The sequence below is a fragment of the Equus quagga genome, chromosome 13, assembly GCF_021613505.1.
Source record: "Equus quagga isolate Etosha38 chromosome 13, UCLA_HA_Equagga_1.0, whole genome shotgun sequence".
NCBI classification, from domain to species: domain Eukaryota; kingdom Metazoa; phylum Chordata; class Mammalia; order Perissodactyla; family Equidae; genus Equus; species Equus quagga.
This window is the reverse complement of record NC_060279.1, coordinates 43,534,926-43,561,043: the sequence shown is the minus strand read 5'-3', so window position 1 is coordinate 43,561,043 and position 26,118 is coordinate 43,534,926. Positions and strand designations below refer to the sequence as shown.

At 44.2% G+C, this 26,118-nt stretch overlaps 1 protein-coding gene across 1 annotated transcript; it reads left to right on the top strand.

Annotated features, from left to right (window-relative positions):
* Window positions 1-24,585: 24,585 nt before the first annotated feature.
* Window positions 24,586-25,911, top strand: GJA8 (gap junction protein alpha 8). Its single transcript, XM_046680275.1, has one exon. It carries the CDS (start codon window positions 24,586-24,588, stop codon window positions 25,909-25,911), a length of 1,326 nt encoding a protein of 441 aa, XP_046536231.1.
* The last annotated feature ends 207 nt before the right edge of the window (window positions 25,912-26,118 follow it).

Here is a 26,118-nt window from a genome sequence, read left to right as displayed (position 1 = left end):
TGAGCATTATAAGCCAAGTACTGCACAGACCAACCTTTTACTGCTGAGCTCAATAAAGACTGACCACATGAGAAGTATCTGGAAAATTCGTTTGAAATTGGCATCATTGAGACTTCCAGCTGTGGCAGACTAACTTGTTACAGTCCAATTTTCCTTCCAAGAAGAGCTAGAAAGTCTGGATAAGATATTTGAAAGAAAAACATCAATTTGAAGCTTAAGAGAGCTACCAAGGCATCAAATGCTTGAGGACAAGGATGTTTCACAAGGGAGAGGTGAGCAGAACGTTCAGCTTCACTCTTCTCCTAGACGTTTGTTGATTCAGCAGGAGTGTCAGTGAGGCTGGGAAGCCGAGAAGAGTTGTGGGCAGCCTTAAATATTAGAGAAACAAGAATTGGGGTCAGAGTCCACAAGGAGGAGCAGCTCTGGTAACGCCCTGAGCTTTCACTTAGGACCTCTGAAAGGCTGGCCTTAGGAGTAAACGTGAACTAGAAATAGATCAGCCCTTAAAAAGGGTACATTTTAGTTCTCAATGAACTCAATCACAGATTGGATTGAGATAATTTGCCTCTAGACTGATGGCTTGCTAGAAGCAAATGTATGTATTCTCTGAAGCAAAACAATGTTACTAAGAGCTTCAAATTCTCCCTATGATATTTTATACACAATGTCTAGCAGTCAAACAAAAGTTGCTGGTGCATCAGGAGACAAGACCAAATGTCCGAAAAACAAGAGGGGCAAAAACAGAAAATCAAGGCAGACTCATGGGAGCTTCAGATCTTGACATTATCAAACTGAAATAACTGTAAATAATATGCCCCAAAAATAGAATTAAGATGGAAAACTTTCTCCAGAGAACTGGAATCTCTTTTTAAATGAATCAAATAGAAATTCTAAAACTGAAAGCAATACAATAAATTAAATTAAGAATTCATTGGAGAGGTTTGACAGTACTTTAGACACAGCTGAAAAGTGGATTTATAAACTGGAAAAAAGATAGGTCAATAGAAAGTAACCAGACAGAGAGAGAGAAAGACACACAGAGAGAGAAATAGAGAAAAGAGCATGAGACATATGGGACATGGTAAAAGGTCTTACAGACATGTAATTTAAGTACTGAAGGAAGTGAGAGAGTGAATGGGGAAGAAGCACTATTTGAAGAGATAGCAGCTGAGAATTTTCCAAAACTGGTTAAAGGTATCAAGCCACATACTGAATCTCTATGAACCCAAGCAACATAAATACAGGGGAAACCCCCACAACGCGACACACTATAGCTAAACTGCTGAAAACTAAGAAAGTATCTGGAGCAGGAGGCGAGAGAAGGGCTTGGAATCACATTACCTACAAAGGGGCAAAATAAGACTGACAGAAGACTTCCCAACAGAAACTATAGAAACCAGAAGGCAATGACATATTTAAGGTGCTGAAGGGAAATAACTGTTAGTCTAGAATTCTGTAACCAATAAAAAAAAAATCCATCATCAAAAATGAAGTTTAAATTAATACACTTCCAAACAAAAACAGAAAATTCATCAAAGGTAGGCTAACACCAAGAAAAATACTAAAGTCAGTTTTTTAGGAAGAAAGAAATTCATTCTGGATGGAAGATTGGAGATGCAAAAATGAAAAGAAGCAACAGAAATGGTAAATATGTGGGTGATTCTAAAAGAATATTCTATACATTGATAGTCTCATGTAGAGAAACCCCAGTTCCCAAAGCTTCTTGCCTGGTAGAGGCAAAATGACTATAGTCGGCCAGGAGATCATTGTAAACACTTCCACATTTCTCAACCTTCACTTTTGTGCTGGCTTCCCCTTTTAAGCCACACATAATTTACCCTCTAACCATTAATACTAAGTTTCATTATTATTTGTTAGATTAGTTCACCTTTGACCAGGATTTGTATCTGTTATGATGACTCTGTCCAATACATCCGAACATGCTTTCTCCAACACATTATATACAAATGGCTGTACAATCTTTTCCAACATAATTTGATGAACTCTGTGGCACCAGAATCTAATGATATATATTCAAAAATTAAAGGTCTGCTGTCTCCTTCATCACCATTTATTTCCTGCTCCTGCCATTACCCATGTTGGATGCTCTGGTACATTTTGCTCTATTTCAGCACCAGTTATGCCATCCTGAGTCACAACCACAGCCATTTCCAGTTTCACCCAAATGCGAGCGTTCCTTTAGGCTAGAATTAGGCACAGTTTTGACTATGGAATTTAGGCGAATCTAGTATATATGCCATGCAACTCTTTCACTTTTTAAATCTAGACTTCCTAGTAGGTCATTGTACATCATGACTAGTCCATACTGTAGATACCCAAGATTTAGTGGGACTAAACAGTGATCCCTTTTATTGGTTATTTATACATTTTGTTGTCTGACTTTCCAAGAAGTTCAAGTCACTGCTTGGTGATGTTGAGTGAGACAAATTATATTTATTCATTCATTCAACAAACACTTTTTGAGCACCTAATACAGTAAAACTCCTGCAATGGCAATGAGTTAGAGGTAAGACAATCGGAGATTGGCTCGTATCCTACATCCAGCCCCCATTCTCAAATGTGGCAGTATAACTTGCTTATTATTTGAGGAAGAGAGAGGGAATGTGAGAGGGAGGAGAAGACAGGATGGGAAAGAATTAGGGAAATTGTAGACACATTTGTCTTTGGAAGCAGAGAAGTAGAAGGTGAATCCCAGCATCCTCAGTATCTTCTGGACTTATCTGCTTTAATTGTGCCAACAAATGGGTACCACTAGCCAGGAGATTTCCAGAATCATTGCTTTTGCCCTAGAAATTCCAACAATAGGACCCAAAAGTGTCCCTATCAATATTTAAGCTAGAATAGATAACTGCTACCAAGAGTTGCCACAACACAGCCAGGTGGTGATAAATTTAGATGGGGACTCTCTGCTAACTAGCTGTGCCATCCAGCCCCAGTTATTTCACTGACCCAATTAATTTGACCCCTCATTTTTTGTTAGTAAATTTTTGAATACTACTTAATCAAGGATTAGCAAGATTTTATTAATATTAAGCTTAGTTAATATGCCTTCAAGGAACTTACATTTTATGGGATGAGCCTACCAAGTTAACTAATAATTATCATGCAATTTAATAAATTCCATAATAGAGGTATGGGTAGGACGGAATCATCCCAACCAAACTGAGGATAATTAACTGTTTTTCTTTTTTTATGTTTTTCAAGAGACTAGTGGGATGATCTTTGTTGTAAACACTTTTAGACTATGAACAGATTGTCAAGAATGATGGATTTTAGGGGCTGGCCCCGTGGCCGAGTGGTTAAGTTCGTGCGCTCCGCTGCAGGCGGCCCAGTGTTTCGTTGGTTCGAATCCTGGGTGCAGACATGGCACTGCTCATCAGACCACGCTGAGGCAGCGTCCCACATGCCACAAATAGAAGAACCCACAACGAAGAATACACAACTATGTACGGGGGGCTTTGGGGAGAAAAAGGAAAAAATAAAAAATCTAAAAAAAAAAAAAAGAATGATGGATTTTAGATCTTTGTTGGACCAACAGATAAGTGTGTTGAAACAAATACTACAAATGGATCAACAACCATCCTCTATTGCAGCACAATTTTCTTTCATTGATTATATTCAGTGTTATCAGTATTGTGGTTATTATTTCAGTTGTTCTGAAGTTAAAGTTAGAGCCACATTAAGTTCATTCTTAAACTAAGCTAATTAACTCCCAAGCCGGCATAAACACAAACTCCATTTGACTATGCTAGTGGAAAAAAGACCAGTTTAAAGAGGTTATGAAAATCATTAAACTTAAAAGTACCATGAAGGAGAAAAAAGATCCCTTTGAGACCAAAGCTTTTATATTTCCAAGAATAGAAGTAAAGGCAACAGGCAAAATCATACAATTAGAAGTTTAACGTTTCATAAGGCAGCAGAGCGGACTCAGAAAAGGCTGTCCAAGGTTGGTTTCTTACGGACAGTACAAGATGAAGGAAGATTGGAGATCAAAACCCCTGGACGCTAATCTTCTCAATGTTCTTACCTTGCTCTCTCTGCACGCTTCTTCTACTGCTTCTACTTCCAATCTACTTTAGCAGTCAGCCAACAGCAGCCAACTGGTCTGGTTATAAAGGAATTTCCCACCCCAGGAATTGCTACAATAGGGTTTCAAAAATGCAATTTATAAGCAAAAATTTACAGCAGGAAACATGAAAGGAACTGGGTTATGCATAAACCATGAGACATATCTGCCGGAGCCCTCTTCCTTAAAAGGTTGGATCTAAAAAATTATACAGGGAGCCATAAAGAGGACAGAGTTAGCATGAATGGCCCCCAAAGCTTCACATTACCAAGACTAAGGGACAAGGGCGAGGAGAGGACTTTGGTGTCTCTCTAAACAGAAATAACTCCAGCTTGGTAACGAGCCACGTGTCCTTTTCTCTGTGATCCTCTGGGATCATACCTTGCCAGGTATGTATCTCAGTTTCTCCTATCCAAGCCCTCTCCTAACTGATTATATTTTATCTCTCGCTTTAAAGGGTATGTGAGAGTACAGGATCTTCCACTCCCATCTCAGAGCAGACATCTTATTTCCTAGCCTTTCAATCCAGGGCCCACCCAAGAAAACATGCTGACCTTAAACGATGTGAGATCTGCTCCCACTAATTGGTTAAAACTCAGTTATAGACCCTTTACTCCCCTCCCCTCCTTGTTTCTTTATCAAAAGAAAGCAAATAATGTTACAGGAGTCTTGAACTCCAGCTGCTATCTCTATCTCTGCGTTCTCCAAAGGACGGCTACCACGTAATGGAAAAAACACAGGCTTTAAAGTTCAGGGAGGCCTGGGTATAAATCCTGATTCTGTGCCACTTCTTAGCACCGTGACCTTGGACAAGTGAATTAATATATTTAACTTTCATTCCCCATCTATAAAATGGGAATAAAAGAGCTACTTTATAGAACTTCAATGATGATTCAATGAAATGATGTATGTAAATGTGCAAGCTATATCAAATGGATGAAATAAGCACTAACTATCAGAAAAGAGACTCTTCAATTTCAGGTATACTGCATAATGTTTTCATGTTTCATAATAGCATTGACATTCACATGCATGTATGTCTAACTCAGGATATAATTGGTAAATGAGAACTACTTTGTGTCGGTTCCTGATAGCATGAGAAATGGACAGTAGCAGACCTTCCTGCTTATAGTTTTGACCAAGAAGTTGCTGTACTTTTATTTCTTGTCATATTTCCAACCAAAATGGATGATGAATGAATGGAGCTGAAGCAATCACTCTGCTCCAGCAATTGACAGAACCATTTCTCAATCTATTCCCACCCACCTCTGGGGCCTTTCCCACTTACCATGGAGAGTTTGGAGAAGGAAGTTGGTCTCCTTCAAGAGAGAAAGTTCTGGCAGAAATAGTAGCCCAGGCTTTGGGCAGAAGCAACCTTGTGCTCATTCAGAAACTAATCACAAATCCAGACGAAGCATGCGGTAGGGGGTTGCTCCATCATTTAGTTAGCACTTCACAGCTTTCAAAGGGCTTTCATATTTCTAACCCTTTGAGAAGGCCAGCTCTTCATTGTACGCATATTTCACTCTGTAAGTCTCCTTCACTGAGACAATATTAATTAAAGAATTACTTATGTGAATTATTTGTTCAATGTCTATCTCCAGGAGAATGGGGACCATGTCTGATTAGTGTGGCATTGTATTTCCAGTTCCTAGCCCAATGCCTAGCACAGAGTAGGTATTCAATAAATATTTGTTGAATAAAAAGATGTTACAGCACTCATGTGCCTGTAGCTCTCTAATAAAATATTCTTAACTGAGCTAACAAGTTTAGTTGGAAAATTAATCTACTGCCAAAACAAACATCATGACATTTTCCAAAACCAAAATAAATGTCTTTTTGGATAATCCAGTCTACTGCTCCATAGATAATCAGAAAAGGACTACAGACACCCCTAACTCTCATGCTAATGAATCATTATCTCATTTAAGAAGTCAGGAGAGTATTTTCTTCCCAATTCCATTTCATCAGTTTTACTTAAACAATTGTCAGCCCTAATAGGTTGTTTCTCCAGATTAATTCTTCTCACTTTTTTAGAAAGATTGATGGCACGTCCCCCTCACTCTGATCTTTCTATTCTTCAAGATTCTCCTCCTAGAAGATAGCAAGATATTTTAGAGATTGTCTTATCAACCTGGCCCAGGACCTAGAAATCATCCTAAAATTCAAAATATATATTTTGAAAATTTCAGATTTTTCTGGATTGCTCTTTCCTGATTCCTACTCACAGTTTTGTTTTGTTTTTTTTTTTTTTACTTAAAATTTTCTTTTTGGAGACTCTAAAAATAAATAAATGATCAGGGAGGTGTGATAGAAGCCCTGAGATGTGCTTTATTCCTGGCCTTACCCCAGATGCACTGTGGCTGCACCCGAGGCTGCCAACACAGTGGAATGACATGTCAAACACACTGTCCATGACCTGTCCTGTCAGGCAGTGCCAAAAGCTGCTTTGATTAACTTTTATTTTTAAACACAACTGGGGCGTGGGTGGACAGATCCTGCCTTTGTGAGCTCTGGACGGGGCACAGAATCTGTCTCTTTCATCTATTTCTCCACCTGCAAATTGGTATGACAATAAAATCTTTCTCTCCACATTGATATACAGTAAAACACAAACTATACAAGACCTGCTGAAAAAGTGCCACGCAAGCACCTCAAAATGATCTGTTTTCGGACTCCTTGTAGCATATCTTGCATCTCTAACGAGCCTCCCTCAGCCGTGTTCTGAGCCCCTAGCCCAGCATTTACTGCTTGTACAAGCAACAAATACTACAGACTCATCTTAGTGCAAACTAAGTCAAATGAGAAAATAATTCTCCTAAAACACACATCATGGCATTCCAGAGCCAAATGCAGATCACTTTTCGATAATCCAAGCCAGAGCTCCACGGGCAACGAGGGCTGGCCTTCTTTGGGTACTTACTATGTGCCAGGAACTGTTTTCAGGGCTCTACATGCATTAGCTAATCAATCCTAACAAGTACCCTATGACGTAGGTGCTATTATTAAACTGCATTTTATATATAAGAAACTGAGGCACAGAGAGATGAAATGGTTGCTTGATATCACACAGCTACTGAGTGGTAGAGTCCAGATTTGAGCCAGCTGGCTTAGCCGCTACACTCTACTGCATTTCAAGATAACAATAGTGACCATTTATGTGCCAGCCATTGGGCCAAGTACTTTACAGAGATTATCTCATTAAGTCCCCATGACAATCACCCCCATCTACAGATGATAAAACTGAGACTTAAAGAGTTAATTTGCCAAATATCACATAGCTAATAAGCGGTAAGTTCAGAGCCTGGCTGTCTGATTATAGAATCTGAGAGCAAAGAAAATACTAAACCATGTTGAGAAAGCCAACAATGAACTCCAACTACAGTCTTCCACGTAAGACCCCTTCATCCTTTAGAAGGACATGAAAATGTGCTAACTGGATCTAACGGGGAGAGAAATTCCTCTGATGTGGCAGGCTCTAACACTGACTTTTTATCAATAAGTAGGCTTTTAGAAGGCAAGCCCAAGGGTAGGCAGCTCACAGCAGAGCAGGCCCCCTTCCAACCACCTTCCATGGTCCCAGGAGCTCCACTAACTCTCTCCCCAGCAACAGGGTCTTCCTATAGCATGCAGGTAGATGAGTTGAATTCACACAATCTCAGCCATAACTCTTCGAATGGGCTTCCGTTACCCTAACCAGAATGGCCCCAGAATGCTCATCTCCTGTGCCTCTAATCTCTGAGGTCAGGGTCTGCCATCTGCTGAAGTTTACCCTTTACTTTGCCATCACATGAACCAACACTATCCAATTTACTTTTGCCCTTTCGTGATCAAATATTGCCCCTGGTGCAATCAGGGATACAGCAAAGTTGTGTGGGACCAGGGAAAACAGGGGCAGGCCTGGGAGAGGGAAGGAGAATGTAGCAGAGAATGTGGAGACTCTCAGGTTTGGCAGTTTGGGGTCTTGGGGACCGTGAGAGACAGGGCGAATATTTCAGTGATGAATGGGGCTAGTGAGTAGGAAGAGAAGGAAGACGAGAATGGAGGACATCCTCTGGGGCATCGCTCCACCAGTGTAATGATTATTAAATGGAGTGAGAGGCGGGCACCAGAAGGCCCCCCAGGAAATGTGGTCATACAGTAAACAGTCCTCCAAATTAAGGACCAGGTCTTGCCGCTTTGCATTTCTCATCCTCTCAGCCCCTCTCATCTAGACCATGCTCGTCTATTCCTGTGTGATAAAGAGAGTTCACTTGACTCCATTGCAGACCTGGAATTGGCCTCTGCTCAGTCTCTGAAGATATCCTAAAAACTGTACATGGAGCAAAAGAGAGACAGCATCGCCCCCTAGTGATGCAAGACCTATCTCCATGGTGTTCTGGAAGCTTTCCTGGACTGCCCAGGCAGAGTCACACTGTTGGAATGGAAATGGTTTCCTTACAACCTCTGACTGTTAAATGACTTATGTTTTGTCAGAATGGCGAGGTCTCCACACGTCATCACCCTGCTCTCCCTACCCTCCCAGCCAATTTCCCACACGTATGAGCCAGACTTGCCCGCAATGTCTATTTTGAAGACAGTTTGCCCCTGCAAGAAAACTCATGGTTTGCAGATCACACATCAGGACAGGGGAGGAAAATAGAGTTCTGATCTCTTTGTTTCTATTTCGGTCCATTCTGCCAAGTTGAAGCAGACTGATTTTCATTTGTCTTAAATCCAAGAGGGGGGAAAATCCTCTCAAACCAAACACCATCACAAATGTACCCCTAAGGAATAATGAATTACCTTTTTAGGCAAAGAAAGGCCCAAGGAATCATAGCCAAGGCTGGGGCGGGTGAAGAAGGCAGGGAATGAATTTTGTTGACTGAGTAAACGTCTGGGCCTTGAGCTCAAAAGCCAGGACAGAAGCATCGAGCTCTGAGTGCCCAGGTCGGCACTGTCCCCACTGAGCTGTGCTGCCTGCTTTCTCTGGAAACCTAGGCAGACAAACAATCTTCATTCTGCACTGTCTCTCTGGGACTGTCTGAGGCTTTGCCACCACACTGGGGTCACCCCCACCCCAGCACTTCCTCTGCCTCTGGTAAGAGGAGGTAAGAGGTAGGTGGCCGCCAGAGGGTGGTCAGGGCGTGGCTGAAGCAGCCCCTGTATCAGAGTGCAGAGTCTGGAGTCCAGACCCATCCTGGCCAGCACAGAAGCAGGGAGAGAGAGAGGCGAAAGGAGCCAGCCTGTTTCCATAGATACGGATTTCAGTTGCATTTTCTGACAACCATGCCAGGCTGCCTGGAGAGCATTGTTTGGATGCCTGGGGACCCACTCAGAAAGAAAATGAAGTAAGAATGAATTCAAAAAAACACTCTTCTCTATCCTTTGCAAGCTCTGAGACATCAGGTAAAATGGGATTTGCTACCAGGATTGTCCCCTGTGCAGTTTGGGGGAGAAGGTCAAATGCCTCAGTGGGTCCCCAGGGGGCGCATCTGAAGTCCTGTAACTGTGGTAACGTCAGGAGGGTTACAAATCCCTCCTCAGGGGCTTCCGCACCCTCCCTGTTACATGCCTAGAGTCCCTTAATGCCTGTGAGAGTGTGACCTGGCTTGACCTGTTTTGGTTGACTGTCTGGTACCTACAGAGAGGCTGACCTTGGCAAGTCATGTCAGAAGCACAAAAGTTGAGGGAAATCCCAGCTTCCTCAGTAGCCACAGGAAGTACAGAACCCTGAGGGAGCAAGTCTTCAAGAAAAGGGCAGGCCCTTTCCCAGTGTTACCCTGGAGGGTGGGATGGGGCATGAATTGACCAGAGACCTTCAAACCAGGCTTTTTCAGTTCTTTATAACCTCGCAGGCATAAGCAGTAAAGCCCCAGCTTCAGGGGGCAGATGATTGGACACTGTGGTGCCATTCTTATAGGAAAGACTCAGGACAAGGCAACAGGAAGCCGATATACCACCTCGATAGTCTGACCCAGAACACCTCGGCAGAGCAAGTCTGCCGCTTAGTAAGCTGTCAGGGTCAGGGAGTGCAGAGATTCCATTGCTGTTTTCAGTAGGGAAGCAAATCTCCCAGTTTTTTGAAGGCCTTATGCCCTACAAGTTCAGAGACCAAAGGCTGACAGCTTTGCGGTCAGCTCTCTTGGTTCCCAAGACAGTGCTGGCTCAGGACTGATTCCGGTGTCTCAAATCACAAGGAACCAGAGCCACCTTCCTGCTTCCCTGCCCTTTTGTCCCTGCAGCTTTCTCCTCCTGGGATGACGTGGGCTGTTCCACCTGTATCTGCTCATCCAAGAAAAGTCACCTTCACTAACCCCAACGGCCCTGTCCTACCCTTCTCAGGGACCCTCAGTGGACATTCTCAGGTATCTTCCTGACCCGAAAGAGGAAGAAAACAGAGAAAGAGAAGACTATATATATGTGCAATTTCTGGCAGGGTCCTTGCCTTTCGGTGCAGCCTGAGCAGCTCTAGACTCTCAACCCCAGGTCCCTAAAGGTCATAGTCAAAATGATTCTTAGAAGGAGGCCACTTCGGGGGCTTCTCTTACAGCTGCCGTAAGGTTGAAGGAGCTACAATCCCCCACCCCCTGGTGACCTCTCGTGAAGGCTGCCACTGGGACTTTGAGAGGAGAGGGCTCACCCTGGTCTCCTGTGGTAGGCTCAGCCCGGAGCCTGGGAAGGATGCCCCTTACTCCCAGACTCAAACCATCCACTTCCTGAAACACTCTTTTCTCTTTTCAACTTCTACATCTTCATCTCCTGCCATCTCATCTACCCTTCTCTCTATTCATGACTCGTTCATTTATTCATTTAACAAAAACGCATTGAGTTCTTTCATTTGCCCAGACTTCCTAAAATAGCTATGAGTAAGACACATTCCCTGTACTCAGAAATCTCATAGACTAGTAGGGGAGACAGACACATAAACGAACTATTAAAATCCAGTTTATGTTAAACTATCAAACTCCTGGAGAAGGTAAAGCCCAAACTGAGCCTCAATGGATGAGTCAGAGTTAGGGGAGGGAGGTTCAGAGCAGAGGGGACAGCATCGACAAAAGCATGGAGGCAAGAATCAGAGTGATGTCCTGGGGAACTCAGGAGATTGTGACACTGGGGGTCAAGTACAAAGCTATGAGTGTCAAGAGATGGGTGGAGGAACAGCAGGCTTTAGATGGCAGAGGGTCCTGTGCACCGTGCTAAAGGCCTCAAGCTTCCTCCTGCAGTGTTTTTCGAGCCTAGATTCCTGGAGGTGCAGGGCTCCTCTCTGGTGCCTGAGAGGCAGGACTAGGCTCCCCTTGCCTTCAGCCTGAGTGACTTGTTTTATATACACTCAATTCCAGAGTAAGGTTTAACTTGAAATAAAAACGTTGAACAATACCTCTGTGCATAGTGAACTACAGAAGGGTTTCAAGTACGGGAAAGACACAGTCAAGTTTGTATTTCAGAAAGACCACCTGGCTGCTGGTCCCTACTTCCAGCCATTCCTCAGGGCAGTCTATTGCCTAAGAAAAGCTCTGACGGTAATAAATGATTTGCAGCAAAAATGAAGGCTTCTTCATTGCACCTGTTGCTGAAGTTATTTCATTCAGAGAAAAGAACATGAAGTGAGGATCTCCTTTCCCCCGTGCTCTGACTTCAGAGCCATCTTAGCCAGCTGGCTGTGTTGATGACGCCATCTAGTGGTATAAGTGCAGCATGACCCCAAAAGGAACCAAGCTCGCTTGGCAAAGAACCTTTTGTGTCACATTGATTTGTAAAATTCTATATTCTCTTATTTAACCCTCAAAACAACTCAGCAAGGTATGTCTCATTGTTTATCTATGTTACAGATCGGGAAACTTAGAGATGGACAGGAAACAATATTTGTTTTGAGTCTTCTTTGGACTAGGAACCGTGTTAGATGATTTTCATGAGATTGGCATTGTCCCTTCTTCAAAGATGATGAAACTGAAGTCCTTGGTGACTGAGACCAACCAGATTGAGCCATAAACAGTGAAGTTTTCCTGCTGCCAGAACCATGTTCTTCCCGATGAATCTGGTCAGATTCAATCCCCTTACTTAAGTCAAAAAGAAAGTAAGTGGTAAAGGACTGGGAAAGAGACAGGCTTTTTTGGAATTTGGGGTAACTGGCCCGGACTACAGCTATTTTCTTTGTCACAAAGAAAATGCAAAGGCAAAAAGAAAAAAATCTCCTCCCCATAAAAGGGTAAAAAATATGCCTCTAAAAAAGAAAATAATAACATTCTTGCTCTCTCTTTCCCCACCCACACATGATATCACAATATAAGTACAAATCAGGCATCCAGAACCATAAAGAGGCAAAACAAAACCACCTACAAGAAGCAAAAGGACACAGATGATCCACAGGTTGGTTTGCTGATTTGCAAATCAGAATAGGCCCTTGAAAATGGTGATGATGATGAAATCTGTTGCCAAATGCACCAAGATGATGAATAAAATTTATGTAATTCCCCTATTAGTAAAATTAAAAGGCCAGTAGGAAAAAGGAGCTAAAAGGAGAAGGAGAAGAGGCAGTATTCATAGTGCTCTGACAATTCAGTTTTTCAAGGATCCAGGCTTAAATGCTAAACTGAAACAGAATCTGCTCCGGCAGATTTTTTTCCTAACTGTTTTCCTGAATTTTAATGAAATGTAGAGGCCTTTCTAAGCCAGGCACAAAGTCAAGAAACAATGAATTTTTAAATGACAGATCTGATTAAATAAAAATATAAATCCTCTATACAGCAAAACACACTAAAATCAAAGTTACAGGTGGTAGTTTGAAAGAAATTTACAACATACAGGACAGAGAAATAATAGGCAAAGTTTATTAAAAGACCTTATAAATCAACAAGGAAAAGGCAAATAACCCCCCAAAATGGACAAAGGATATGAGTGGGCAATTCAGAGAAAAAGAAATGCAAATGGCTAGTAAACATGTGATGAGTCATTCCATCTCTCTAGTAATCAGAAAAGTGCAAAGTAAAATAACAGGATACATTCTGCCCGTCCTATTGTCAAAAAATGTAAAGATGGACAAAAGCCAGTGATGGTAAGCATATATTATGAAGTGCCCTCTCACAAGCTATGCTGACAGTGTAGTCTGGTGGAGTCTATTTTGACAGTTATTGGTAGCACCTACCAACTTAGAAATCTTACCTATCTTTTGAACAATCAATCTACTTCTAGGAATACATCCTCCAAAAATATTCCTACGTGTGCTCAAAAACATGAATGTACATGTGAATATGACATATGTACATATGAATGTTTATTATAAAAGTTTGCTATAGCAAAAAATCAAAATGGAAGCAGCCTAAATGTCCTTCTGTAGAGAACAGACTGAACAAATTGACAGGATGTCCTGATTATGGACTACTACTGCAGACATTGAAATCGTGTGGTTGATCTGTACGTATACTGCAAAGATACCACAATATATTAAGTGAAAAAAGTAGAAAGGGTCTGGAAGGGCGCACCCGAGACTGTTAAGCATGGTGACAGTGATGATGGGATAGGAAGAAGGGGGAAGGAGAGATCTGTACTTTTCATCCTACGTGCTCCTATATTATTTATTTTCCACGTGTAAGTATTCGTGCCATACATTTGTAATTTTTAAAATATATGGATATGTGCAAAGTGAATCCATCTATTCAGAAAATATTTGCAGTTCCGTTGGTTTTTCAGAACAAAAAACACACATTTTTTAAACACTCAAGTGTTAACTGATTAACACAAAGTCCAGAGACCCCAGTGCTCTGAAAGGTCAGCACCGTAGGATTGGATCTCATAATTAAAGGAGACAGCATGGGCAGCCAGAGCAAACACAGGCTTTGGAGTCGAGTGGATCTGGTTCCAGGTCTGGCCCTGCCCCCTCTCTTTCTGTGACCGGGAGCAAATTACTTAACCTCACTGAATCTCGATAAGATGGAGATAAAAATGTCTCCCCTCGCTCTCGATGTACACACCATGTATGTAGAAAACTGTTTTCTCCCCTTCTGATTTATGATATTATATATGTAGGGTGGGCTAACACGGCAGCTGAGACTGCAGAGACCTCCACAAAAGTTGTTCGTTTGTTTGTTTCTGGATGGACCCAAAGAAATGTTTCTAGGGTCTTGTCTTGGTGGCAGAGTGTCAGTAAGTGCAGTAAGGTGTGGGGGAGGCCTGTAATACAAAAGTTTTGGGCACGGGAGCCAGGATGACCAGTTTCAGTAGCTGGGGCTTCTTTGAGCAGTGGTTCAAAAATTTTAGCCTGCCTCAGGAGGGCTTATTAAAACAGTTGGCTGGTCTCCATCCCCAGAGTTTCTGATTCAGTAGGTCTGGGGTAGGGCTTGAGAGTTTGCATTCCTAGCAAGTTCCCAGGCAATGCTGATACTGCTGGTCTGGGGAACCACAGCTTGAGACCCACTGACCTAGAGCGTCAATAAATGCTCCCACCCCGGTGAATTTTAGGCTACAGAAGCCTCTTTCCCTTCCCCCTTCTGAGTTCTCTCTGTACCTCCCCAGGCACCTAGAATGCCAGGGCACTCCCTAGTCTTGCCCCTAGCCAATGGCCAGTTTCTGCAGGCTGTGCTTCTCTAAGGCAAGGGGGCAGCTGAGGAGAACCCAAGATTTTTAGTGGGGAGTGGGGAGGAGTCGGGGAGGCATGCCTAGACCCAGCCCTAGCCTGGGTCCTGCCTGCTCTGTGCACTCAGCACAAGGACGGGAAATGTGCCCCCCTTCTGCCTAAGCAGATTGGGAAAGATAACCTCGTTAGCAGGAGAAGCCAGGGCCGAGGGGTCGTGCTCTATAGAATTGGCACAATCTGCTCTCATGCATGAGCTGCTCCATTCAATAGAGAGTGCCCTTGTCCTGACAACTCGTCTGTGCGGGAAATCCTCTCCCCAGTGAAAGTGCCCCTCGTTCCCCTTCCAGCCTACCCTTTGCCCCTCAGGGCACGGGAGCCCTTGAACCTCAGCCAAATGGTTGTGATGAAGAAGAATCTCTGGCCCACAACCAAATTGGCCAGGGACGAGGGACAGAGAGGGCCACAGCTCACCTCCTGGGCCTTTTCAGGTTATGCAAACAAGAAAAACCAGGTATTCATCCCCATGCTGTGAAGCAAAGAACCCTTGATCTCGCTCTGGTCATATCCAGCCCTTCTTCCCAAGAGTGGTAATAGCAGTTACTATTTACCAAATGCTTACTGAATGCCAAGCCCTGAACTCAGTTTCAAGCAATTGTTTTTTTTGCTCACTACAACTCTTTGAGGTAGACACTGGTTCCCATTTTTCACAAGGGAAAACTGAGGCAGAGACAAGGAAAGTCACTTATACAAGGTCAGCTGGCTAGTGGTGATGCTGAGCCAATCTCACTCCAAAGCCTGGCATCAACTGCTTCACTGTTCAGTTTCTACAAGATGAAGGCCCAGGCCCTAAGGCCAGATCTGAGGGTTGGGGCCTGGGACACCAGATTCCCCACAGTCCCCTCTCCTTGAGTAGATGTATGGGAGGCCTCTTTGCACACTCCATGTAGTCACACTTGAACCTGCGCCTTATCCATCTTTGTTTTCCCACTACTCTACCAGGCACACAGTGGCTGCTCAGCAAAAGTCTGTGGTGGAAAGGAAGGGAAAAGTTGCATGTTGGATCCTGGGTATCTCGTTTCTTGGTGTCGTCGGAGTTTCAAAGTCGTGCGGGTGAACAAACCATATGTGGATAAATCATCAAGAGAAAAAAATTCTATTTTCCAACAGTTTTTGTCCTCGCCTGCCCACTGCTTCAGCCCCTCTGGCCTCCCTGCTACTGTGAGACTTGGCCACAGGACATTGTCCTTCCCCCTACGCCCACACGGCTCCCTCTCTCCCTCTGCTTCTTTAGTCTGCTCAAGCCTCACCTTCTCAGCAAGATGTGCATGAGCACCACTCCCTGTACCCACCATACTTTTCCACTTTTGGTTACACCTTCTAAGCTACTATACAATTCACTGGATTATTGTGTCTAATGAGAATCATTGGCCTCCCCTCCTAGACTCTAAGCTCTGCTCTAGCAGGGAGATTTGTTTTATTCACTGATGGTCCCAAACACCTCAAAGGGAAGGAGCTCAACAAACGCTTGTTGAAGGAATCTCCAAGCATTGCCACTACATCAGAGCCAGGCCTGAGATACTCAGAGAAGTGACCCACTTCACCTACAGCCATGGTCCTGGATTTCTCAGAGACCTATTCCCCCCATACACCTCAGCGTCTAGAAGAGAGAGATTCTGCATCTCCTAATTCTAGTCACCACAGGGATTGACTGAGGATGCTCCCCTTGGGCCCCATATATCTGCCTGCCCTTCTACTCATGCTAGTGCTCACCTGGTTCTCTCTAAAGAGCATTGCTGCTTAAGTGGAGTCTATGCCACATACATGGAGGCACCCAGGGTCATGGAAAGTGCTGAGGCCTCAGAGCTGCACCATGAACTCAGGGTGTCATTTCCACCCCGAGTGTTGGTTTCCTCATCTATAAAATGAGGAGACTGGAGCCATGATTTCTTCTGGTCTTTCCCATTTCTGACATTTTCCCTGTGTGAAGGGAGGAGTGTGTGAACTTGGTCAGGGCACACTTAGAAACAAACCAACCCATGACCCCGGGGCATGGGACACAGCCATACTCAGAGGGTATGGAGATCATAGCAAGATAACCAACAGGGATTCAGAACATTGCATGGGTTAGATTGGTAGCCACCACTGTTGTGAAAAGTCCTTTCACAAAACAGGAAAGGCAATTATTATCATCTTATTTCACCTATGAGAAAACCGAGACTTGGAGAGGCTGAGCAAACTGCCCACAAATAGCAAGCAAAAAAGCCACACCCAGAGGGGCTGGCCCCGTGGCCGAGTGGTTAAGTTCGCGCGCTCCGCTGCAGGCGTCCCAGTGTTTCGTTGGTTCGAATCCTGGGCGCGGACATGGCACTGCTCATCAGACCACGCTGAGGCAGCGTCCCACATGCCACAACTAGAAGGACCCACAACGAAGAATATACAACTATGTACTGGGGGGCTTTGGGGAGAAAAAGGAAAAATAAAATCTTTAAAAAAATAAAAAATAAAAAAAGCCACACCCAGAGCCAGGTCTTCTGACAGCAAATCCCAGAATGCTTCCACACAACTGCTTCACCGTTTCCAAAATGCATCCTGGAGAAGAATGCCACCATTATATCATTTAAAATGTCAATAATCTATTCTACATGATCACAGAATATAAAACTGGAAATTGCATTTGAATGTGATTATGTCTCATGTTCTAGAGATTTATTTACATCAAATAAAACAATAGAGCCACTACCAGAAGATATCCCTCTCAAAGACCTGAGAAACTGACTCTAATCCCTGGTAGGAATAAACAACTCATCTCTGAGTGACAGCTAAAATGAGTCTGTCTCCCCATCTCTCCAGTGTCAGTGGAGTAAATAAGCAAAGAAAGTGCTAAGTTAGAAAGTTAGATCTGTCCAACCCTGGGAGCCTATAACTGGTTCAGAGCTATGTTGACATTCCTTGTTTTTCCAGATTCAAATATGTGCTGTACTACATCTCTTACACAATGGTGTCAGGAGATGAGGCCACTCTACCACATGAGCCAAGTTGGACTGGGAAGCCCCGGATGGGAGAAGTCCATTTGAAGAGAAGCTTTGTAGGCGCTGGAATATCTCTGGGAGAGCACAAGCTTCAGGATTCAACAATTACTGAATGTTCTCAAAAGAAAGAATGATTGGGTTTCTTTCCCTCTGTCCTCTGACTTCTTGCCTCATTGACATTGGGGAACAGCCTTGATCAGTTATTTTTAACTGAAGCATTTACCCAGTTAGAGTGGGCCTTCAAACTTGGAAGTTCGAGAGAAATCAGAATTCTGAAACAAATAAGGCTCTGAGCCAGTGAACATTTTAATAAAATTGGAATTTGAGACTCCTACAACTTTGGTACCATCCTCCTTCAAACTGCCACCATCAAAATGCACTATGCCCCTGACGCCAGAAAGGACAGGAAATGTGAGTAGGAAGGAAGCAGGTGCTTAGATTATTTTTTTCTGGTTTACCCTCAAAGTTGCCTTTATTTTGGAATCATACAATGCAGACTTCCTAAACCAATCCCACTTTCAACTATTTTTTGCTCTATTGTTTCCACACATAAACTGGTAGAATAAAATGCCCCAACTTTGGGTTTGGAAAATGTGGTCAAAACAACCATTTTTTATATCAGTGCAATAGTCAGTCCCAGGCAATGGGAAGGGACTGGGCCTCAGAAAGGCAGAGAACATGCATTCATGCCCTCCACACTAGCTTCCCAAGCATCGCTCCTCATTAAGCCACTCTGGTATTTCATCAGAGAACCTCTTGGTGAGCAAACACATGGCACCCCATTTCACAGATGGAGGCACTAAAGTCTAAAACTGTTAGCTGACATTGCAAAATCCCCTTGATTCTGCAGCTCCTCAAAAGTATTTGTAATTATGAGTGAAACAAGATGAGAAATGTATTACCTTGAGAAATGGTGCTAGAATTCTTTGGACTATTAAGACTCCTTTTCAAAGAGGGAGACTGCCCTGCTGAAAGTTATGAGACGCAAGAACAAACCACCAATGGGAGATGAAATATCATCTTTTGAAAGGGGCCAACCACTCTCTTTCTGGGGTGGCTTTGGCACAATCTGACTCAAGGCAGAGGGATGCACTCAGGGGTCTCTACATCTGTAAGAGTCTCTAAACTGATGATAAGGCACTGGGAAAATACCTCTGGGCTCATAACCTCTGGAGAGAAGCCAAAGATTTCCTGTTGTAGAGGGCCAGTCTGCTGCTAAAAGAAACTTTTGGAAGCTACAGAAGCCCCATCTAAGCTTTCCCACATCAGCTTTCCCCCATCCTCCTCCCCTCAGTGCCCAACACAGCTCTCCCATTCTCTCTCTGCTATTGTTTTCCAAACATCCCTCTCTTCATAAAAGCTGTCTGGCTGGGAGCTTAAAATATTGCTGGACAGTAAAACCTACCCATCAGGGCCAATCCAGTCATATCTGCTCAGTCGTGCAGCACAGTAGGGGCGGGGTAGGGAAGTGGGAGGTGGGCTTTTAGGTGCCAAAGGAAAGAGGCCAAAGTTGCCATTTTGCTGCTGAGCGCCAAGAGAGAAAGAGAGCACGTATTTCTCCGGGGGACCCTACTGCTGTTGGCAAGTTTTCCTTGGATGATATTAGCTGGTAGGCTTCCCCTCCCCTTCTTTCTCAGCTTAATCTAAGGGCCATATCCAGCCTTCTCCAAAAGAAAAAAGGTTGCTGCTAAAGTTCAGTCTTCGGTTGAGACGGCTGGACTTAGAGTCCAATTCTGAAAACCCTCTTGGAAATAGCCTAAGAGTTGGCAGCAGTTTGGAAGGGAAAGGAATGCAGGAATAGTGGTGATGAGGGAGGGGGTGAGCAGAGATGTTCACATTCTAAGTACAACTTGACTTCCTAAGATGTTTTCATTTTTCAGAATGAAGTAACATGCCTCCAGGAGTCGCAAGGGACCTAAACCTAGTGTTTGACATTGGGGAAAGAGTTTTGGACCTTTTCACTCAGACTCTGCAATAGGAGTGACCGGGATAACTTTTGAGTACTGTGGGTGTAAGGGAGGCTTCATGCTCAGCATTTTGGATGTTGGAGCATTTAATGGAGCACACGAACAGTCTGGCTAAGGACCGTAAAACTTCCTGGGAGCAGGTTCTGTTGTCAATCTCCGAGAGCTGCTGGTTAAAGTAGCTACTCTAGAAACATGAATGGAGGCACATTTACACTTTCTTACCAACCGGAGTGGTAAGTGGCCGTCTAATCCTTTGGGGAACTTGTTAACACAGATGTACGTGTGTTCTGCCTCCTCAAAGCCAGGAGAAGGCTATGCTATACTGGAAACCTCCCTGAGCTTGAAGCTGGAAGACCAAGGCCCACAGCCTGGCTCTGCCCTCACTAGCCAAGCCCCCTTGGGAGACTGACTTAACCTTCCAGTCTGTCTCCCTATCAGGTAATGGGAGCTGATAACGCCTAGGTCACCGGTTCTCAAACTTCTGTCTGTGGACCTGTCAGTTCTGTCCAAGATGAATTTTTCAGCAGCAAAAATGTGACAGCGATATAGGAAACAATGTAGGGAATTTTTCACCAAGTTAAATGTGTTTGGTTTAAAGGCTTGTCTTTTATTCTGAAATTATATCCTTTCTAGTTTTGTGGTATTAAAATTCCCTTTTATGAAATGACAGTGAAAACAGACTGTAGTCAAGTGATTTAATCAGTTTTTTATTTTCATGTCCTTGCTTGGCAGAATAAGGAGTTGGTAGCCCCATGTTGGTCACCCTATTTTGTTGTTATCACACTAGTCTGTGAAATCCAAGCCTGAGGACCACTGGCCTAGTTCACAGGTTGTTATGAGGACTGAACAAGATATGAGAAAGTGTATGATCTACAAATAGGTAAGGGCTACCCAACCATAAGGTGGTATTTTAATCATTACCTAAAACCATGATCCTCTGGGGGGATGTTCCGGTGGATGGCCTGGGGGTGGAAGCTTGAACTCTATCGGTTTATTTTCCATCTGTAATAGCCCTGTGCTGTAAATTTTCACAAGCAAAAGTAAACAGAGAATTGTCTCTTTAAAGAAGAGAAGAGAAATATTCTTCTTTTGGTTTAGACTTCTCCCTGCTCCATGGAACAGTTTGCTCAGACATACTCTGATCTGACTTATTTTAAATATAATTTTCATTGTTAGATGTCAGGAACCCGAGGCACTTTCCCTTAGCACCTCTAAAAGCTTCTCTCTTTGACAGCATAGTTAGCATAATTCAAAAGCATGGAATTGGAAAGATTTTGTCCTAAGTTACAGTTTCTCTCCTTCTATTATTATAAGAAACTTTGTAATTAGACATTTAAAAAAACCCACTCAAACAACCCAAGCATTGCAGAGTGGGGTGTGGAAGGACATACTCCTGTTTGGCTTCAGTTTGGAAATTACTAACGGAGTGATCAGAAGGGTCTTTGTGTGTCATGAACAGGTGTCATGACACTCATGTGTCAAGAATCATCGGCCTTCCAGTTTATATCTTTGATGTTGTACAAAACGGTGTCTCAAAACAGCTAGTTTTGGATCAATTTACTATCCTTTTTTGGTATTTACCATTTCTTTGCAAGTTCTCAATCTTCCTACTGCTAGATGCAGCAAAGAGGACTGGAGTTCCCTAGACTCGAAGTAATACTGGTATGACATGCACTCAGGGATTGAGAATTTCAGATTTCAAATTACTACTATTGGTCCCACCCACTGGTGTCTATGGACACCTTCACTCTGTGAAGGCCTTTGTTCTGTGTCATGATGGTTCATGGAGGATGAAGACAAAATGGTCCCTGCCCTCCAGGAGCTTTTGATCTTAAAGGCGAGAAACGAGACTGGTAGATATTCAGTGCTGAGAGCTTGTACTTGCCACACACATTCATGTGAGTACATGAGTGAAACACACACAGAAATCCAAAAAGACTAATATGGCCCAGTACAAGTAAGATTGTCAAAACTGAGTTGATATATCAATGGTGTAATACATTAGCAACACTAGATTTAGAGTACATTAAAGCCAGAACTTGATGTTATAGGAGTAAATTACATAAATTGCTGTTTTAACATGAATGTTAGATTGAACTGTTCAATAAGTAACTTGGATTTTCCTGGCTCTGCCACCAATAGGATTTATGCTTGGGCTGCTTGCCTGATTGTGGTGTTTCCCACCTTATCCAGAAGGTGATGGGAATGGCTGCCACTCTACACAGCAAGCACTAGATTTAACTGTGCTTTGAGGAGTGTTAGCAGAAGTATAACTAGATACATACAACTGGGATTCTGAACTGCTGGTTCTGAGTAGAGAACCCTTCATTCTCAAATCTCCATTCCTACATAGAACTCTTCCCAATACTGAAGTCATGACTGAAGATGTCACAGTTGCTCCCAGCTTCCCAGGAGGAGAGAAGGTTTGATGCCTTACCTCATTGGGAGTTTCTGGGGCTCCAAGAGGAGCAAGACCCTCCACTCTCCAACAAGAAGCAGACAACTGTTGTGCATATCCTGAGAGCATAAGATGGGCATTACTCATGCCTGAAATCAGCGTCTGCCACCACGTACTGTCTGGTCAGGCTCCAAACCACAGTTTGGAAGGAACTTTTGAGATGCCATTTTGTTTATCCTCTCCTAGGGATGAAAATCACACCCAATTTTTTTTTTTAAGATTTTTTTATTTCTTCATTTTTCTCCCAAAGCCCCCCCGTAGATAGTTGTGTATTTTTTTCAGTTGAGGGTCCTTCTAGTTGTGGCATGTGGGATGTCGCCTCAGCATGGCTTGATGAGTGGTGCCATGTCTGCGCCCAGGATTCAAACTGGCAAAACCCTGGGTTGCTGAAGCAGAGCGCGCGAACTTAACCACTTGGCTACAGGGCCGGCCCCTACACCAAATTTAAGATATCACTTTTCATCACTCATTCAAATATTTAACAAATATCACTGTCATTAAAAGCAATGAGCATATTCCTTTGGTCCTACGAGCTTCTGATCCTATAAGGTAGAGGATAGCTGAAAGAAACCCAGAGCAGCATCTCTAGGTCTAAGGGCAGTGATGAGAAACTTCACAACTCTAGAGATGCTCAAGCTGGAGGAACATCTGCCCTCGGTTGAGGTGGAAGTTTTGATCATAATCCTTCATAGGTTACCAGTTTGCACCACAGGTTTGCACTGGATGAATGTCCCAGTTTGCACACATCACCCCTGTCAGTTCAATCCCATGTCCATTAGTCATTGGTGTTGCTAGGGGCATTATATACTATCATGTCCAATGGCATTTTTTTTTCTATAGACCAATTTTTAGCTCTATTAAAACAGCCACATGTTACAGACCCTAAAACCTTTTCATTCTGTGGAACACTAAAAATGTCTCAGTGGACCTTCCTCACTCTGTAACATGACTCCTTCCCAAAGCACTCTCCCCATTCTTTGGATTTGAAAGAGCAATAATTTTTTTAAAATACTGCTCTCAGGGCCAGCCCTGGGACCAACCAGTTAGGTTTGTGTGCTCCACTTCAGCGGCCCAGGGTTTCACCAGGTTGGATCCTGGGCACAGACCTAGCACTGCTCATCAAGCCATGCTGAGGTGGTGCCCCACATAGCAGAACTAGAAGGACCCACGACTAGAATATACAACTATGTACAGGGGGACTTTGGGGAGAAGGAAAAAAAGAGAGGAAGATTGGCAGCAGATGTTAGCTCAGGGCCAATCTTTAAAAAAAAATACTGCTCTCAATTTGTAAAACTATTAAGAATAGTTTCCAGGGGCTGACCCAGGGATGCAGCAGTTAAGTTCGCACGTTCCACTTCGGCAGCCCAGGGTTCACTGGCCCAGATCCCGGGTGCAGACATGGCACTGCTTGGCAAGCCACCCTGTGGTAGGCGTCCCACATATAAAGTAGAGGAAGATGGGCATGGATGTTAGCTCAGGGCCAATCTTCCTCTGCAAAAAGAGGAGGATTGGCAGCCAATGTTAGCTCAGGGCTAATCTTCCTCAAAAAAAAAAAAAAAAAAGACTAGTTTCCAGATTTTAGCCTAGAGAAGAGAAGACATAAATTAAGAGTACAAGAGTTGCAGAATTGTGTAGCTCCGAGGGCAGGCAATGTATCTCAATGGTGTAGTGGAAAGAACCCAGCCTTTGGGATCAGGCGGACAGAACTGCCTGCTTTTAAGCTCTCTGATCTTACACATTTATATAACCTCTCTGAGCCTCAGTTTTCTCATGTGTTGGAATCCAATTACTTAAACACTTCGAGCTGGCTCTGCAACAGGCATTGAGTATATAGCAGTAAATAAAAGAGACACGGTCCATCCTCATGAAGATTACAGTCCAGCAGAATCAAATTAAATGAAATAATGTAATATCAAAGGTCTGTCACAAAGTAGAAATTCAAAAAATGTTATTTCCTTCCACTTCTCTTCAAATATACAATCATTATATATCCCAACACAGTCAAAAGTAAGAAGGCTACAGACAGTTTTCTACATAGAAGAATTTTGTTGGTGCCCAGCCCCCACGGAATTGGGTATTCTCTCAGCATTATACCTTGTAAACCTTGGTTCAGCTTGTGGTCTTGATTCAAGGCCGTGTAACCATGGTTTCTATTTATGGTCAACAATGAATCCTTATTCCTAGTGGAGTTCAAGGAATTACACACGTATTGCCTCATTTATTCTTTTAGACCACTTGTGAAGTGAGAACAGGTATTACCATTAAACTCATTTTACAAATGAGGAAGCCAACGGAAACAAAATTCTTTTATGCCTCTTTTGTCCCCTAGTCGTAGTCTGCACAGAGGAAGCACTCAATAGATGCTGCTTACACGCTGACTGTTGCGGCAACTCAGAAAGGAGAGGTAGCCCAAGAGTTAGCAGAGAGACTGACTCGGGGTTGCACTGTGGTCGCTCAGCTTTTGCCTTCTCCCTCCTCCAGGTGGGTGAGAAATGGGCGACTGGAGTTTCCTGGGGAACATCTTGGAGGAGGTGAATGAGCACTCCACGGTCATCGGCAGAGTCTGGCTCACTGTGCTTTTCATCTTCCGGATCCTCATCCTTGGCACGGCCGCAGAGTTTGTGTGGGGGGATGAGCAGTCCGACTTCGTGTGCAACACTCAGCAGCCTGGCTGCGAGAACGTCTGCTACGACGAGGCCTTCCCCATCTCGCACATCCGCCTGTGGGTGCTGCAGATCATCTTCGTCTCCACCCCGTCCCTGGTGTACGTGGGACACGCCGTGCACCACGTCCGCATGGAGGAGAAGCGGAAGGAGCGCGAAGCAGAGGAGTTGGGCCAGCAGCCCCCGGGCAACGGCGAGAGGGCGCCGCCTGCCGCAGACCAGTGCAGCATCAAGAAGGGCGGCGGCGGCAGCAAAGGCACCAAGAAGTTCCGGCTGGAGGGGACTCTGCTGAGGACCTACATCTGCCACATCGTCTTCAAGACCCTCTTCGAGGTGGGCTTCATAGTGGGCCACTACTTCCTGTACGGTTTCCGGATCCTGCCCCTCTATCGCTGCAGCCGGTGGCCCTGCCCCAACGTGGTAGACTGTTTCGTGTCACGGCCCACGGAGAAAACCATCTTCATTCTGTTCATGTTGTCTGTGGCCTCTGTGTCCCTCTTCCTCAATATTCTGGAGATAAGTCACCTGGGCTTGAAGAAAATCCGATCTGCCTTGAAGAAGCCGGCAGAGCAGCCGCTGGGGGAGGTTCCTGAGAAATCCCTCCACTCCATTGCTGTCTCCTCCATCCAGAAAGCCAAGGGCTACCAGCTCCTCGAAGAAGAGAAAATCGTGTCCCACTATTTCCCTCTGGCTGAGGTCGGGATGGTGGAGACCAGCCCACTTTCTGCCAAGCCTTTCAGTCAGTTCGAGGAGAAGATGGGCACAGGGCCCCTAGGGGACCTGTCCAGGGCTTACCAAGAGACACTGCCTTCCTATGCTCAGGTGGGAGCACAGGAGGTGGAGGGAGAGGGGGAGGAGCAGCCTGTGGAGGAGGCAGCGGAACCAGAGGCAGGAGAGAAGAGTCAGGAAGCAGAGAAAGTGAGCACAGAAGGGCAGGAGACCACGGCAGTGCTGGAGGGGGAGAAAGTGGAGACCCCGAAGGTGGGGAAGGAAGCTGAGAAAGAAGAGCTGCAGGCCGAGAAGGTATCAAAGCAGGAGCTGCCGGCTGAGAAGGCACCTTCTCTGTGTCCAGAGCTGAGCGGGGATGACACCCGACCCCTGAGCAGGCTGAGCAAAGCCAGCAGTCGGGCCAGGTCAGATGATCTAACCATATGAAGTGGTGCTAAAGAAAGAAAGAAAAGAAAACACCCAAGCTAACACAGCCCAAGATGAAACATAAAGATGCCAACATGATTTGAGTCTTCTGTCCCCCTTCACACACACCCCTACCCCCACCCCTGGTTGGACAGGCGCTGCAGTGGAACAGTGCATGCTGGACAACTAGGAGGCTGCCTTTCCCATATATAAGGGCTATCAAGATAA

Excerpts from the sequence above, each read along its gene's own strand:
- GJA8 (XM_046680275.1), top strand. The coding sequence starts at position 24,586 with ATGGGCGACTGGAGTTTCCTGGGGAACATCTTGGAGGAGGTGAATGAG.